General features: G+C 42.2%; 1 protein-coding gene across 1 annotated transcript in view; it reads left to right on the top strand.

Moving 5' to 3' along the window:
• The window catches only part of LOC135201713 (zinc finger protein 33B-like), a 108,595-nt gene extending 91,308 nt beyond the window's left edge, over nucleotides 1-17,287 (top strand). The window contains exon 3 of the mRNA XM_064230879.1: nucleotides 11,875-17,287. Within this exon, the coding sequence (XP_064086949.1) occupies nucleotides 11,875-13,526 (1,652 nt within the window). The 3' untranslated portion in view covers nucleotides 13,527-17,287. The remainder of the gene's footprint in view (nucleotides 1-11,874) is intronic.
• Nucleotides 17,288-18,176: the final 889 nt, after the last annotated feature.

Genomic DNA, 18,176 nt, shown 5'->3' with positions numbered 1-18,176 from the left:
ATTACTCAATAAATGCCTTCTTCCTTACTGGAATCATAAGTTGTTCCGATACGAATACAAACCATCGGTCCTTTACAATAGGAAGGTAACTAGCGGCAGCTGGAACGGTCATAAGCTTTGAACAAGGGAGTTTGGTAGTTAACTGCTTGTCCGACAGTGCGCGCACCGCGCGACTGGGAGGTGAAGAACCACTTGGCTTTCGGCTGCGTTGGTGGATGGACGTGTTCTACATATCTCTCTGCCCGCTTCTTCGTCATATGCTTTGCGTTTTTTCTCAAACTTGGTTTGTTTGTGTGTGTGAGAAATACTGTAAGTACGTGTTCTTTGTATTTTTTTCATTGTTATTATCATGGATCCTCATGAATTGGAGCTGTCCCCGCGGCCCCCCATCAGCCGCAGAGTTTGCCCTGGTGTGGAGGGCCGTAAGTGTGGGGCCTTCCGCTCCTTTCCCGAAGTGGATCCCCATGTATTATGTGCTCGGTGCCGGGGGCGTGAATGCTCTTGGGCTGAGCCTTATGATGTATGAAATTCCTGGTTGGAGGAGAAGTGGGTGCTGTATGAGGGTAGGAGGAAGCGACGTAAGCCTGCCAAGGAGTCCTCGGAAAGCTCTCCGGCGACTCCCTTGGTCACAGACACGTCGTCTTCCTTCCTGCCGCCATCTCAGCTCCCGCGTATGGCTCCTTTCCCTTCGGGGGGGTTTCTTGTTCCTTCTCTTCGCCTGATCCGTCGAGCGTAGAGGAGGGGGCGAGATACCCCGACGTACTGTTGTATTTGGGGTCTTACGTTCGCTCGGGGTGGGGCTTGTCCCCCCCCCCCCCCCCCCCCCTAAGCGAGCGGTAACCCCTCCTACTAACCCGACCTTTGCCTCCTCAGGTGCTTCTGCTGCAGGCAACGACCTTGGCCAGGTATGGTTCTTGCTAGGTCTCCAGGGCACACCGAGTGTTCGGGGGCTGCTGCATCATCTGGCGGGTGCTGCTCCGGTCACCCATGGACCGATGACCACAACCACCACCACCGTCTTGACCCTGGGGTATGCCGCCCCTCCTCACCTGGTGTATACTCAGCATGTGGCTTCGGTGACTCCTTCAGCTGTGGTGCAGACTCCGATTGCTGTCTTTCCGAGGAGGGGCGTGCCGCCTCCACCCGGGTTCGTCGCGCTCACCCCAGCCCCGACTTTCGGTGCCCTAAGAGTTCGCCCCTGGATCTGCCACTGGTACCCAGGATGTCGCCGGCTGCTGCCCCATCTCCTGCCGTACCTGCCGCTCCTGCCATACCTGCCGTGCCTGGACCAGCCCCTGCTGACGTCGTTCCTGCCCGTGGTGTTGCTGCCCCAGTCCTTCCGGACAGGTGCAGCTGGACCGTGTTGCTTCGGCAATAGCCCCGGCTCCGTCCTGGATGGAGGACCTGACGTCTGTCCTGAGGGAGCTGACGAAGAAGAAGAGGAAGGTGTCGTCGTCGTCTTCGTCGTCGCCTGCTGCCGCCTCTTCCCCTTCGACTTCCAAGGCTTCCAAGCCGAGGAAGAAGAAGGCTGCCTCCTCCCCCCATAAGAAGTCTCCTTCGGGAGCTTCTAAGGGGTCGTCTCGCTCCGGTGAGACGGGGGGTACTTCCGCTGGTCCTCCTGCTCCTTCGGGAGTGGGGCCCATCTCTCCTTCCGCAAGGAAGAAGAAGACGGGGACCAGAGGGGTACCGGCTAACACCGGTACTTCCTCACCTGGTGTTAGAGGTTCTACCGCTACACCAGGTTCCGGCTCGGCCTCTCGTTCGCGAGAGGTACCGAGTGTACGGTCTCCTGCGGGCGACCATACAGCCAAGGTTCAGGCTTCCGAGTTCACTCAGCGCCAGGACCGAGGCACGTAGCGGAAGACTGGCGAGAGTCGCTCAGGTAACTCCCGCCAGGCCAGCGATCGCTCTCGTAGCAAGCAGCAGGCTACCAGGGTTGACGTGACGGTCCTAGACCGGCCACGGGCTGCATTCTAGGAAGAGGTCCCCCGATCGGAGGCTGGTTCTGACGGTTTGACGTGCCATGAGGACAGGCACAACTCCCACCGTGACCGTGGTCTCTGCAGGTCTCCTGACCGCCGCTCCCATCAGGACCGGGCGGGTAGGGAGGCCAGCAGCAGCTCCTCTGAAGCACAGGAACGGAGCCGCTGTTCTCGGTCCAGCTGCTCTCCCCAGGAGAGCCGCGTGACCAGGCCTGCAGCTCGATCACCACCACGGGTTGGTGATCGCTTGCAGCCCTCCAAGCACACCGGTTCTGTTGGTGAGCAAGGGGGGAGCGTCAGGTCTTCCTCTCCGGTTCCTTCAACTTCCTCGGGGCTACACCGGGAAGGGCGAGGCGACACGGAGTGATTGTGAGAAGCGGTCCCACCATGACGCCCTACGAACCAGGCACGGTCTTAGGACCGACCAAGTCGTACGCGCAAGTGGCAGGAGGAGACCAGGAGGGGTCTGTCGCTGTTCCTCCTTCTGAAGGAGGAGGGTCTCTAGAGGCATTCTTGTTGGAGGGCCTTGACGGTCCAACTCTTCATGACGCAGTCACTCCCGAGATCCAGAGGTCGTTTGCAGAGGTTATTGCACTGAGTCGTCAGCACGACGACCTCGGGGAAGGATCGCCACTCCCACCTTCTGAGCCCAAGTCCCGGCTCGAGTCGTTCTGGAGTCCTAAGAAGGAACCCAAGATGACGGTGGGTCTGCCGCGATCAGAGCTGGCCGACTCGGTGCTAGGCCAGGTGGACTCGCTTGTCTCTGGATAGGAAGGTTCGCTACGGTCTGGAAGGTCGTCCAAGCTACTTCCCCCTCCTCTACTGCGACAGAGGAGGTTCTAAGTGCCTACGGAAGATCCGATGCCGCCCAAACAGGTTAACCCAGAGCTAGCTGGTGTCTCTGCAGCAGCTCCTGTCGGAGAACTTGTGGTTCTCACAGCAAGAGGCACTTACACTGGAATCCACCACCGTGGCGGCTTTCCAGGCAGTCTCCTGGTTTGACCTGTGGTCCCTCACGGTGTCCAAGGTCGCGGCCACCTCGGGAAATATCACTCCTGAAGGTGACCTGGCTTTCGGGAGGCTGTGCCAGTCTGGAGGTAGAGCCATCTCTTACCTCGCCCACCAGATGGCAAACCTGTAGGCCAACCTGGTACTTCGGCGTAGGGACGCAGTCCTCACCCGAGTGACCAGGGCGGCTGGGCGTGAGGCGGCACTGGGTCTTCGCGATGGTGGCCGCTGCGGTAGAACGACGGCGCACTGATGACAGTGACCATCTGGTACACCAGGCAGTCTTGATGGTGTCTGGGCAGCCTTGATCGACTGCGGCCGTTTTGCTCACAGCGCGATTTGTATACAATTGTATATGACATTTTTTTTTGCGCTGTCATATATTCCAATATTTATATATGATAATGATAGTTTTTCATTTCTGATGGTTGCTTACTAAACTTCAGGCAATGAAAAAAAAAAGGAGCCAAAAATGAACTTTTAATCTTGAAAATTAATCGTGCTGATTTTTTTAAAAAAAACTTTTTCCGCTTCGGCGCTCACTCGCCAACGCCGTTGGCATATGGGAGACACTTTCGGAAATTCTGGTTCAGCATTTAAGGTTCAACATGCATCGAACCAGTCATTATTTGAGGCATTCTATGCTACCAAACCAACTCCGGTACAAGCGATGCAAGAGGCAGACGGCAGATTAGCTGCGGCAGTAGCTGCCAATAGACAGGACATTTCGCTTCTCTCGCCGTGGAAGGCTATCTATGCAGTCTGGGGGAACCCTTCGGCAGGGGCCAGGTTGCCTAACGAATCGGTTGAGGCAATTCTGTGTAGGTCTCCGGCAGCGTCTAGACTTGTAGGAATCTCGCTAAGAGAAGCGGGAGTGTTAGAGGACGTCTTGCGTAACCAGACGGAGGCCCTCTCTCGCACACTCTGGATATTATCAAGCCTGATGGGGTTTCTAAAAAATGACGGCTACGTTCCTTCAGATCCGGGACTGTTCGACAGCTTGATAACGTCCGTCTCGATGGGCTTAGCGCATCAGGTGAATGTTTTTACACGAGGGTTTTACTTAGAGCTCCCATAGCTTTAGCAAATTCTCTATTTAAGGAGGAAGACGTATCCAATACTATGACTAACTTCGTGGTTTCCAATTCGGCATTCGAATCGGAACAGGCCATGATTAGAGTAGCAGTGCAGGGCTCCCGGTCACCTAGAGGAGCATGTAGGGCTTCCCCTTTGAGAAGAAAGTCTTTTAGGTCTCCCCCTAGATCACCTAAGAGGGTGCGCTTTGCAAACAGGGCGGGGTCAGGCTCTTCCTCATCTTTTGCTAAACCTTCGTCGGCTCGGAATTTTACCAAATAGGAGACATGTCCCTCGTCTGCACAGGTAGGAGGCTGTCTAGCCCCTTTCTGCCAGGTATGGAAGGAGTGGGGAGCAGAGGATGGGGTGGTGGAAGTTCTGAGGGCGGGGTATCGGATCCCCTTTCACTCCCTTCCTCCTCTGCCTTCCTCCTCTGTCACCCTCTCCCGTATACCTTCCGAGTTATTCCCAGAATTCCATCAGGGGAATAGCTCTAGCAAAGGAGATTCAGGAACTCTCGGGGAAGGGGGCACTAGAAACAGCCCCTCCATCTCCAGGGTTTTACAGCAGGATTTTCGTTGCATCGAAAGCTGGGGGCGAGTGGAGGCCGATAATAGATCTCTTGAACCTCAACAGTTGGGTAGTAACTGCGGGTTTTCACATGGAGACCGCGCAGTCAGTACTGCGGTCAGTCAGAGGGGGGGATTGGATGGTGTCGGTGGACCTAAAGGACGTGTATCTCCAGATTCAGAATCATCCAGAATCTCGGAGATACCTCAGGTTCGTATCTTCCGTCGGCACCTTCCAGTTCAAAGTTCTCCCCTTCGGACTGACTACAGTGCCGCAAGTATTTACGAGGATCATGTCTCCGGTGTCGGCAATTATGCATCGTCGGGGTTACAGAATGCTAAGATATCTAAACGACTGGCTGATTCTAGCCTCCTCCCTGGAGGAGATATTAAGGGCGAGGGACTTCCTTCTGAACGTATGCGAGACGTTAGGAATTTAGCTGAACTTTGCAAAGAGTTTTCTAGTACCAACCCAATCTATGACTTATTTGGGGATGAGGATTCTCTCTCTTCCTTTGAAGGCTTTCCCATCACCGTAGAGAATACAGTCAATACTACAGCAAGTGAACCTGTTTTTGTCCAAGAGGGAGCAAACAGCGTCATCATGGAGAAGTCTCTTAGGGAGAATGTCGTCTCTATCCCTTCTGATCCCAGGGTCTCGTCTCCAGATGCGTTCGCTACAGAGTCGTCTCAGGAATCTTTGGGACTTCCGCAACGAGAACACAGTTAATAGCTGGAGCGATTCTTGCGCGTCGGATTTTCTGTGGTGGTCAGAAGAAAAGCACCTGACACTCGGAAGTTCACTAGTCTCCCTCATTCCCGACGTCCATCTATATACAGATGCCTGAGATGGTGCAAAGACCAAAGAGTGTCTCTCCTTCCCCAGTTTGTATTGGGAAGCCTCGATGTACTGGCCAACTCATTAAGTCACTCACAACAGGTACTGGGAGGAGAATGGACCTTGATGCAGGATGTAGTACGTCAGGTACTCCGGAAGTGGCCGGCGACGGTAGATCTATTCGCGACGAGGCTAAACCATCGTCTGCCAATATATTTTTCACCAGTAGTGGATCCAATGTCGATAGGAACCGATGCAATGTTACAAAGCTGAGACCACATGCAGGCTCATGCCTTCCCACCTTTCAGCATCATCCATCGAGTAATCAGGAAACTGAGGGAGAGCGTCAAGGTGAGTTTGACACTGATAGCTCCCTTCTGGACACAACGCCCATGGTTCCCAGAACTTCTGGAACTCATCACGGATATTCCCATGCTCCTTCCTATTCGGAAAGATCTGCTCAAACAACCACACTTCAACCACTACCATCAGAATCCTCGCATGCTAAACCTAGCTGCATGGAGACTGTTGAGTGAGCAGCGAGGAAAACCGGACTATCTAAAGAGGTGACTAGGCCGCTTTCTTTCAACTAAGGAAGTCAATGCGGAAACTGTACCAAGTCAGATGGACTGCGTACAGGGGATGGTGTCGGAAAGAGGGTCATTCTATTTGTAGACCTTTAATTCCTAAAATAGCAGACTTCCTCTTATTCCTCAGGAAAGTCAAAATACTTTCACACTCGACGATAGCAGGCTACCGCTTGATGCTCAGTAATACTTTTAGATTTCACCTCCCAGAGATCTCAACGAGCAGGTGTATTCATGATCTAATACGATCCTTTAAGATCGAAAGACCGGTATTACTGAATCGAGCACCACTGTGGGATTTGTCGGTTGTGCTTCGTTTTCTAAGTTCCCCAGAGTTCGTACCAATCGAGAATCTGACGTTAAGACAGTTAACTAAGAAGGTCCTCGTCCTTACGGCGTTAGCAACAGCGAAGAGGGTGAGTGAGCTACAAGCAGTATCCAGGCTCGTCTTGTACAAAGGAGACGATATTTTCCTAGTCTTTTCTACCGGAATTCGTGGTGAAGACAGAGTTGGAGGTGAACACACTTCCAAGGTCGTTCAGGTCTTGGCCTTGAGAGAGTTCGTCAGTGGAGATCCAGCAGAGATGCGGTTATGCCCGGTGCGAGCTCTAAGAGTATTTTTATCCCGGGTAGAGAAACTTCGTCCTCGCCCGCGGACATTTTCCATATCTCCTCGGAATCCTTCGCGGCCGATTTTGAAGAATGCGATTAGCTTCTTCCTAAGGGAGGTAATCTTGCAGGCTCATGCGGGTTTGCATTCGGTAAATGCAAATCCAGTACTACCGCAAGTGCACAGTATTCGGGGGATGGCCACATCATCTTCCTTTCTCAGAAACTACTCTGTCTTCCATTCTAGAGGCGGCCTCTTGGAAGTCCGTCTCAGTATTTACTTCTTTCTATTTAAAAGATGTTCAGTTTGCTTCATCGGAAGGCTACTCTTTAAGCCCGTTCGTAGCGGTGAATTCTATTATCTAGGTTAAGCTGGTGAAGGTGTAGGTTAGGCCAGTGAAGGTAGAATAAAATTAGGTTTAAGGTCTTTCTGACACTAGGATAGGGAGCCGCTTTGGTCTCCAGATGCCTGGACAAAAGCGTTACTAGAATAGGTTGAACGTAGTCAGATACGTTAGTAGTCAGTCTTCCTAAGAGAGTCCGAGGGGGTGCTCTCGTAGGCTAGGCCATCATGTCGGCGCAGAAATTACATCGTAATCTGGTCATAAGCGCTCAGCAAACCAGAGGATTACCGAGAGGGACTTCGGCTCTGCACACTACATCTTGCACCTCCACACATGAGAGGCTATGAATAGCCACATGGGAGGCTCATCATATTCCTACACATCCCAGAGCTTCGGAGGATCCAATCTGGGAAGAAGTAGAAGACATAGACAGTACTGACCCGACAGACGATCAAAGTACTCTCCAGTACGTCTCTGCACCGAAAGGAATAACAGATAAAGTGAGTCTAAGTTGCATAATGGTATTAGATAGATTAGTGAATGAGTTACCATCTATACGGTAGTAAGAGGCGGGCAAGAGGATTGATCCCTCCCCCTCTAAGTGTTGTTAATCGGGCTAATTCAGGTGTTCAGGGGGTGTATTGCAATATGAAGTTTTCATAATAAAACTAATATTGTAATACTCACCTGAACACGTGAATGACTCCCACCCTCCTTCCCCACATCAATCTGAACCAGATAGCAATTGAGGAAGATAAGAGTAACGACACACACCTGCGCCAGCATTGCCAACCGACAGTGATGGTAACTCAAGAAAGTTTTTACCTGCAGCGTTGGCAACGCTGGCTGTTAAAAACAAAATTCCCACTAGTGGGATGGGTAATTGAGTTGTTCGGGCTAATTGTGATTAGGGCTAATTCAGGTGTTCAGGTGAGTATTACAATATTAGTTTTATTATGAAAACTTCATTTTTATTCTTAAATTAACTTATTTATTAACAACCTACATGAGAGAAAACTAAAGAGAAATCATGGATGTGATAAATTTCATACATTAATCATTTCTTTATTTTAGAAACATTCAAGTAATAAATACAGTATATCTAATAAATGAGAATGATAATGATGCACATTATTTAACTTTGTGATGCATGCATTTACAATGGTTTTCCAAGAGAACAGTACAGAACAGCGTAAAAAGACGAGAGAGAGAGAGAGAGAGAGAGAGAGAGAGAGAGAGAGAGAGAGAGAGAGAGAGAGAGGAGAGAATAGAGTGGTGTGTAGGGAGAGAGAGAGAGAGAGAGAGATAGAGAGAGAGGAGAGAGAGAGAGAGGAGAGAGAGAGAGGAGAGGAGAGAGAGAGAGAGAGAGAGAGAGAGAGAGAGAGGAGGGATGCTTTAAGAGGACTCCTCATCAGAAGAGTCAAGACTTACAATAAATGAATTAATATATTTATCAATCAAGATATCTTTAGCTGCATCTTCCACTTTCAATTGCTCGGCATGTCTTACGGCCTTTTCCCAGTTTTCAGGTGTCACAGTATCCAGAGCTTCTTTAGTAAGTTCCGATAGGTTTACCATCTTAAAATCGTTTCGTTTTGCTATGAAACTTTTCTTTTGGCCCCAAATTAGTTTTATTGGGTTGTATTTGCAGTGGTAGGGAGGAAGCCGAATAATTTCATGTCCATTTTCTGCTGCAATTTTATCTACGACATAAGTGTTTTTTTATTTTAACGGAGTACTCCTTTACCATCTCTAAAAGTTAACCCTTCAACATTTTCTCTGTTGGTTTTGCACCTTTAGAGATGAGCCATTCTGTAATGACTGTCTTTTTGCTTGACATCATTGGTAGTCTTATCTATTTTCCTTGAATGATAAGGAGCATTATCCATCACAATAATTGAAGTTGGTGGTATGTTTGGGAGCAACTGGCAACGAAACCATTCTTCAAACACTTCGTGATTCATTTGACGGTGATAATCACCGTCATTCTTTGCAGTGAATGTGAGCTCAGCGTTTGGAATGAAGCCTTCTGCAGAGCCTGCATGCAGAATTATAAGTTGGCCACCTTTTCCTGAAGGCACTTTAATTCCAGAAGCATTCTCGGATTTATTATCTTTCCAGCATTTTCCTACAGTGTAATTTTGATTAACCCAAGTCTCATCCAGAAATTACATTTCGTCTGTTCTCCCTGCCGTTTTGCATTTTTTCTAGGAATCTTGTTCGCAAGCACTGCACGTCATATCGTTCCATAAAAAATTTCCTACCATCAAGTTTTGCGTACTGGAAACCAATTTCTTTCACAATTTTTCTTAAAGATTCTCTACCCCCTTTGAATCCTGTTCTTTCCCTCATTTCAGACAACACTTTAATAATGGTTGGAATTTCTTTATTCTCATAAAATTGGAGAATTATCCGATGGAGCAAACATTTGTCAAAGTCATCCAAACCAGTCACAGGTTTCAATCTTTTCCTCTTCTTTAAATCGAAAACTGGGTTACCGGATAATTCTTGCGACTCTCATGCTTCTTTACTTATTCGTTCAACTGTAGCTTTACCAACTTTTGTTGCCTCAGCTGTACGAAGAAGAGTTGCATTTGCAACATTAGTAATGGGTCCTCTGTTCTGTTTCTCCATTGTGAAGTATCTTAAAATATTATGAATAATTTGCCTTGCTTGTCCTTGAATGACTCTCAATGAGGAACTCTGACCATCCATGGCGACTACAAAAGGCTGTATTGTCCTATAAGGACAACTACAGCCCATAATATACCTGTGCCTGGCCCGAGACATGAGGTCAGAGAATACCAAGCCACATTTCTTCACTTTATAATGTTAATATTAATGACTGGTTTAACACAATTGTCATCGGGACCTGTATACAAAAATTATGATTCAATCATTTTTGGAGCAAATTTATCAATTTCAATTACTAAACTGCTCCCTTTACCTCATTAAAATGTTAACAGATTGATGTTTGGCAACGCTAGACCAATTTCAATCCTAACAATGGTATTTGGATTTTTTTCATCTTATCCCCGAATATTCTTTTTTCAAATTCAGTTGACTGTTGTCTTGGAACGTTCTACTCAAGGAAAAAAATTAACATCAAAGATAAAGAAAAATAAAATACAATTTCACATTCAAATTTCTTAAATTATAGAAAAGTTCAGATAACAGACATCTTTTAAGCATTTAATCACACACAAACACACACGTGTTTGAGGGCCAACTATATTTACATCCGCTAATCCTTACCTTCACCATAAAGGACCCCAGCTTATAAGATTTGACCATTCTTAAGAGATTAACGAACGGTATATTGTTCTTGACTGACAGATACAGATTTCGATACTTGACCTTAGAATCGAGATTGTAGATGAGGCAACATGTTTGCCACGTTTCTTAAATATGATATTGAAAAACTTAAGAATGTTGATCATTAACAACTGTATACATAAAAACCATGTTTAGAAAATATTTCAGAGTAATTCCCTTCAGTTTTGGCATATAACAATGACTTGTATTCCATAAAATTTTCCTTAGAATGGAAGTTTGGCAACGCACGTAAATGACTTTTGTCCCAACAAAACCCTCACCACAGATTGGTACTACTATAGCCTGATTTGAACTTACTCTTGATTATTACTTAATAAATAAAAATTATTAATACACATTAGCAACAAAGAATCAGACACTATTATCTAGAAAGTAGCTATTGAGTATTGACACTTATTAATTAATTGTCAATTTCCCAATGTCCTAAATAGGATACCAATAACATGAACAACTGGAAAACATCACACTGACTGAACATTGGCGGAGTTATGTTAATTCTATCCAGTATAAAAAATCTAGGATTTCTTTATGATTCACTATTCCCTAATGACATGAACTGAATAAAGATAACAAGAATAATTGTTGGATTAATAAATTGAAGAAAATGTGAATAATTAAAGTGCTAATTAAAGTGCTAAGTGGAGGAATACAGAGCTTGTGTCCAACAAGCTAGCTCTACAAGAAGTGACAATCGTAACTGCCTGGAACCGAGTGTCCAAGAGGTGTATGATGAGCAGGTTTTAAATCAGGAATGGATTGTTTAGGATTTGGAAAGGTCACATGCGTGGGCTAATTTGAATGTTTTGTGATGGTCAAAGTAAGTGTCAGGTCTAGAAACAAATCCATCCCTTTAGGAACCATCCCTTTAGGAAATTATTTGTCATAGTCTTCAGTATGTTCAGTTGAGCCTGTCCATTAAATGCTTAAATTTTGACTTATGACATGAGATACTGTATAATCTTCTAGGTTAGATCTGTAAGAGTTCAGATTTGAATCCTAATCTAGGAGACTGTATAATAATATTTCATATATCAAGTATGCTACAATTCCAGGTAACTCAAAGGTTCTTACTCTTAATTCGACAATACTATTCAAATAACAAAAGAGCTGAAAAGATGGATTCAGTTACCGCCGTCATAAATAGTAGTTTGGCATAATTACGTACCATAATAAATGGTTTGGTGTGATGGCTATGCAAGATTTGAGATGGTATTGATTGTTCTTTTAAAACAAACCTTATATAACAACTGAGTGTGCCCTTCTTTCTGGGCATTGTTAGGAGAAGCTTCCTCTAGCATGACTCAATATTTATCTTGAAGAGATAATCATCTCATGGTTAATTGAGCTTGTCATGTTTAAAGACATAGGTAAAATAAAAGGTCAGTATTTATGGGATGAAGATTATAGATTTTGTCTAATGGATAATGCTTATTTAGTTAAGTGGAGCTTAGAGAGAACTTGGAATAAGCTATGTGCAGTATGTTTCCAAATATTCATAAATATAGTTATGTAACTTTTCCTAAACAGATGCATTGTTGGCAAATGATGAAGAGCTCCGTGATGCACTGAATGTTGCAACCCAAGACATGGAAGTTAGCCCGGAACCGCATTTTTTTATACGTACACCAGCAGGAAAGCTCGTTTATATCTCTCCCGAGGAAGCTGAAGTTATAGGACTCAATCATAATGATAAAACAAAAGATAATCAAAAAAGACTATGTAATGCCTTCCACACACTTCATAAACAAGAAAAGTCTTCAGAACCGTATAAAGTTAAGTTGATACCCAGAAATGCGGACATCAAAGAATATATCAGCTGCAATGTCCCTGTAAAAGTGAAGGAAGCGGCAGCAGCATTGAAACTTCGCCCCAAGTCAATAGCAATAGGTAAGGAGGGACTAATGTCCGAGAACGTACTGGGACCAACTAATGTGAATGTTGCAGGCTACATGAGTTACAGTGCAAGTCCTGAAAAAGTGTCAGAACTAATTAAACATAGGGAGAAGGCTATCAATCCAGTCATAATTAATGAGTTTTTTCAAGGAGATCAGCGTTACATGCGAATTAAAATTGAGTCTGAGACATTTGGCAAAGATGTTTGTGATATTCCTATATACCCCTTAAACACTTACAAGTGTCCTTATTGTAGTAAGTTTTATAGAACCAAGGACCACATAATATCGCACATTAGAATACATACTGGGGAACGTCCGTATCCTTGTGATGTTTGTGGGAAGCGATATCGGCAGCGAATCGATATAATTCGGCACATGCGCATTCATACAGGAGAGAAGCCTTTCACGTGTGGGATGTGCAATGCTTCGTTTAACCAAAAGACTAATTTAAGATCTCACATGCGTATTCATACCGGTGAACGTCCTGTTCAGTGCAAAGTCTGTGGGAAAGCGTTTTCTCGTAACACGCATCTAAAGCAACACTTGAAAGTGCATACAGGAGAGAAGCCCTATAAGTGCAAAGATTGTGGTCGTATGTTTCGTTTTAAGTCAGGTCTACAAGCTCATGAGCGCATTCACTCAGGAGTAAAGCCTTATGCATGTGGGGTTTGTGGGCGTGGGTTTACACAGATAGTTGGTTTGATTAGACACGAGCGAACACACACGGGAGAAAAACCTTTCCGGTGTATAAACTGCGGGAAATCATTTAATGATCTGGAATCTCTTCAGTTACATAGCAAAAAGCACACGGACGACCGACCGCACACTTGTGAACTATGCAAGAAGACTTTCATTGAACCCGCATCACTGAGATCCCACATCAAAAAGTATCACACTAGCACGTTGCTCTGTGGGATTTGCCACAGGGAGGATTTCAAGTCTCGCATTGACCTGCGAGAACATCTCCGGGAACATGAAAGAGAAAATTGGAAGGAAACTGAAGACGGCGATCTTATACCGTCATTAGTACCCAAAGGTGACGATTATGTTAGTCTGAATGATGTTGATGACGAAGGTGACGCTATATTGGGAATTGACAGCAGCATTGTTGAACCAGAACAAGAAGAGAAAGAGAGAAATGAGTTTGGGGTTGTTTACCCTGAAGAGATCCAAGTGGAAGTTGAATTAGATCCTGATAACCCTTTGGATTGTGATGACGAAGGTGACAGTGATTACGAGGAACACGATCTTCTTGTAGATAGTGCCGATCCTTTGGCTTGTTAAAGTGCAATAATTAGTAAGCCTAATTTTATGAAGTAATGTTAATTGAGATTACTTTCAGATGTTCAAAAATCTAATGAATGGTAATTTTTATTCAAGTTGAAAAGCTTTAAGCTCCAATTTTTATTCAGTAGTTTTTTCTCAAGGAGATACTATTGCAATCTCTGCCAGCTTTTGTTTCCAGTAATTTTCTTGTGCATGAAATTGTTCTGTTCACATTGAAAAACATTGAATGTTCTATACAATATTCCTGTCTTCAGTTTTATCAATTTGGTTCCCAGTATTTCGTATTAGTATATGTATTGTATTTATTTGCAGTATTTTTATTGATTGTACTAAAGTTTATGTATACTACTATACAAATTTATACCTAGGCATGACCATTAATTTTTGTCTCATATGACTATGTTCTTTTGTTTTAGGCAATCTTTGATTGTATCGCTTTTCAAAAGTGCTTTATCAGGTACCTGTATATACTCTTTTTTTTGTAGCTATCATTGTAAATTAATTATTTTATTGAGTTTCAAAACTTTTTTCTTCTTCTTTTTCTTGGAGTATGTTTAAAGAACCAAGTTTTAGTTACCCTAGCATGATTTTATCATCATTTCCACTTAACCTCTATCAACTACAGTACTATAGTATTTTTGCTTTTTGCAGCGTATGTATCTCCTGATGATGTATGTTCCTTGTTTGTAGTTGAGTGAAATCAAATTACTTCTCATTATCCTCTCGTTTGAAGAAAGTGGTGATGAATGTGTTGAGAGTACAGTAGATTTTATTTAATTCTATGTAATTCATAGCTTCTCTGTAAGGGTTTGAATTGTGTTAGTTAATTCAGATTGTTGATGTGGTTTATAAAAGTTAACCTGTACATTTTGTTAAGTATTTTGACCACTGTAGATTCAGCTTCTTTAGTGATTATAAGATATAATCTATGAAACTTTGGCAAGGACGTTTCCTTGTTTAGTTTTGTCTGTTGCATTGTTTCATATCTTTTCAGTATAATTCTTTCAGCTCTTAGCACTGAAAATTGAAGACTAGTATTTTAGGAATTTGTTAAATTGTATTTCGCTCCAGATGATACATTAGTAGTCATTTTTTCTAAAACTTAAGTAGCCTTGTCCTGCAATACACTGTTGACTTTGTTTCCTATTGAGATTTTGGAGGTTTTGTCCTGCTGGGTCTGGAGGAGAGTGACAAGTTTCAAACTGTCTGAAAAGGAAAAGCTGAATTAATTTACATAAAGCTAAAGGAAACTTGAGTTTGGTATTTTATATTTTGAGAGTAAAATTATATATTTTTTGTCCGTCGTTAGGAATAAGTCAGGCTAAGAAAATATGTATAAAAAATTTAAATTATTATAGTACTTTTTACTAATGATCCAACTATTTCTTAGTTACTTTATACTAAGCATAATATCATTATTGTGAAAATGAAACAAATACATGTTTATATTGCTGTTTGCATTTAGGAATTTTAATAAAATATATGTGGAATAGTGTAAAATTTCTGTGATCTATAAAAAAATTAGGGAAACTTGAAAAAAATAACTTAAAATTGAGATATTTTCAGTTTGATACATTGCTGAAGATACTGAGCTTGTGTGTGTTAAATACAATATATGAACATTGCAGTACATATTTTTAAAGCTTGAAAAATTAAAACCAGCTTGTAGACAATGTGCCTTTTGTGTGCCTTATATCTATTGTTGAATAAATATAAGACAGTGTGCCTTTTGTGTGCTCTATATTTATTGTTGAAGCAGAGGCACCATGTTGAAGTGTTTGTTAATATTTGTCATAGTAATATGATTAATTTTATGTAACTTTATTGTAAGATAATACTACCATCTTAATCATTACTCCGATGTACATGTGACTGTGTACATACATGCTGTCATATTGAATTGAATACCCAGATTAATATGTATGATTAATATAATATAATTCTATGGTATAATTACACCATCTTTATAGGTACAATGTTGTACGTATATAGACATCTCACATCTGATCATGTGCACATATGCTATCATATTGAATTGAATACCCAGAGATTAAGAAAATATATTCAGGAATTTGTGTATTGAAAGTTTAAGCTGTAAAGCAAGACACATGAATGGTTGTGGCTGGAAGCATTTTCCTGTCAAAAAAAGCAGCATATAGTTGAGAATAACTGTTTATACAAGATACTGTAGTTTAGACCTGTATTGAACAATTTTTTTTATGTATAATCTACAGTCTCAGTCGCACAAATTGTAAGGTGTGGTACCCTTGCAGTGCTGGTTTGTCAAATTATTTTTCTCATGTTAAGAAATTATGCCGGTTATAAATTTTTACTCATATTCCACTGCTTTCGTCTTCCTTGTAAATACTGTAGGTTTTAGGAACTGCTGATCAGTGCCATGTGGTTTTTCATTGTTGGTGACAAGAGTCAAATTTCTTATGCTGTATCGTAAGACTAAGTTTTCTCTGGATTTTTATATCAAGAGTATAGTAGTTAATGATTTTAAGTGTTGTTTTGAGCATTGGCAGTTGTCTGTTCATAGTTAAATCTTAGTATGTTAAAATCATATATATTTAGATAAACTATCTTTCTTTAGACAGCTAGTGCAGTGAAAGTTTTAACAGTAGTGTAGGACCCATAAATGGTTCTGGTTGGTAGAGAAAGAAATTGTTAGTGTGAGTGAAATCTGAACAAAATAGTGTTAAGAGTACATTTCATTGTATTGCCTTGAATTGGAAGTAAGTTGAACAATTTTGTACCATAACTGGTTCACTTCACAGATCCCATGATGATAATGAAAGTTAGTTAACAAAGTATTTGGCACCATAAGTGACTCATATGTAATTTTAAATGCATGGTAGATAAAAGTAGATCATCTTACCACTTCATTCTTCTGGGACAGGACAAAGAAAAGTTTTAGCTTAAACAGAGCAGGATGGGAATGTGTTGCTATAGAAACAAATGAACTTTACCAAATTTCCATAGAATTTCATATTCGTGTTGTAACATTGTGCATTTCATAAAGGCCACTTATCACTCGTTTAGCTTTAGAATGTGTTTAAAATTCAGAAAATTTTATTTATTGGCAAAAGAGAAGCACACTAGTTCATGGAAAACATATAATAACCATAAAAAAGTTACTGTATCTCCCAGGCAATAAATAAAATCTCCCCATTTCAGATAGGTTTCCAGGGAGTTAATTCTTGATATCTTAGTTAAAATGATGATAATTTCATAGTTCCTATTTACAACAAGAGACTTTCTTGTTAGTATATAAACTATTATCCACAGAATACTATGCTAAAGTGAATATAAAACACTTGGACCTCACTGGTCCATCAAAGCTTTGTGATATCTTCTGTAGCGTGTTTTGCACAACATAATGTAGGCAGTATTAGGTTCTTTATGTATTCATTAGCCCTACAGCTGTATTGCTTTTGTTTTTTGCCTTGACTCTTTCTAGTCTCTATACATCAGGCTATGTAACGTTTTCAATATTTCATTCCTATGTTAGCCTCTCAAGGAAATAAATGACTTGGTTGTCTGGTTAACCTTCTTCAGAATGATAATTGTCATTTGATTACTTTTAAATCAAATTTAACACTTTATCAGATAATGCAATGCAGCTACCATGAAAATATCTGAATCCAGTGTTTTTATTTGTTAATAACACAGTGAAGTACCCATGTACTCTATGTGTTGTGAACCAATTACATTACTGCACTAGGATAATCATCAATAATGGCCCCCTAGTATATGAGGTTGAAAATAAGTGTTCTCCCTACAAGAAGAGTTGCATTCTTATAAAAATTTGTGTCAATTAATCAAGAGGATTGACTTAATCAGTAGTTTGTCAAACAGCCATTACTTTTCTACTTAATTATTATGAAGCAGTTTAAATTATTATGAAGCAGTTTAGCAAGTCCTTTGAATTTTATTTCTAGAATTTCCTGGGGCTACCCTTCAGTTTGGTTCCTCAATAAGGTGAAAATTAAAGTAAAGTTCAAGAAGTTTTGACAGCTTGAATGAAGAAGCCAGAGGGAACAAATCTGGAGCTGAAAAGGCACCGTAAACACTACAATCTACAGTGCATTGTGCAGTGCATAAGGCACAGTGTAACTCTTACAAACTTGAAAAGGAGGAAATTGATGACCAAGATCATTTAATCAATGCTTGGCGCTTAGCATATCTTGTTGAATGTAAAGAGCATGTCGACACGTAGCATGTAACATTTACGTGATATTGGCATTACCCCTTCACTAACATAATAGCAACTCATCTGACATTTTGAAATTTTTTAAACCTAGTCTCCACATAGTTCATAAAAATTGTCCCTTTTAAACTAGTATGTGTTTGGTTTTGAGGATACTTAAGGAAGACTAATAAATTCACAAATTATAATTTCTTGAGAGGCATGAGCATTAATTTATTTTATTTTTTAACTTTCTGTAACCTTCTTTGTTGCATGAAACTTGCAAGTTATGTGGAGTGACAATTTTTTAAATAAAAAAACTACTTTTGTATGGTCACAATTTTGTGTTTATGTTGTATGTACGTGGTAGCAACAGTGCAGGTAGGATCAACGATGCTTGCTCCAAGGAAATAAATTTGTTATAAGGCTTATAAATAATGTCAGAAAATTAATAC

The sequence above is a fragment of the Macrobrachium nipponense genome, chromosome 28 (assembly GCF_015104395.2).
Source record: "Macrobrachium nipponense isolate FS-2020 chromosome 28, ASM1510439v2, whole genome shotgun sequence".
Lineage (NCBI taxonomy): Eukaryota > Metazoa > Arthropoda > Malacostraca > Decapoda > Palaemonidae > Macrobrachium > Macrobrachium nipponense.
The sequence above is the reverse complement of the archived record's forward strand: the minus strand, read 5'-3'. Positions and strand labels throughout refer to the sequence as shown.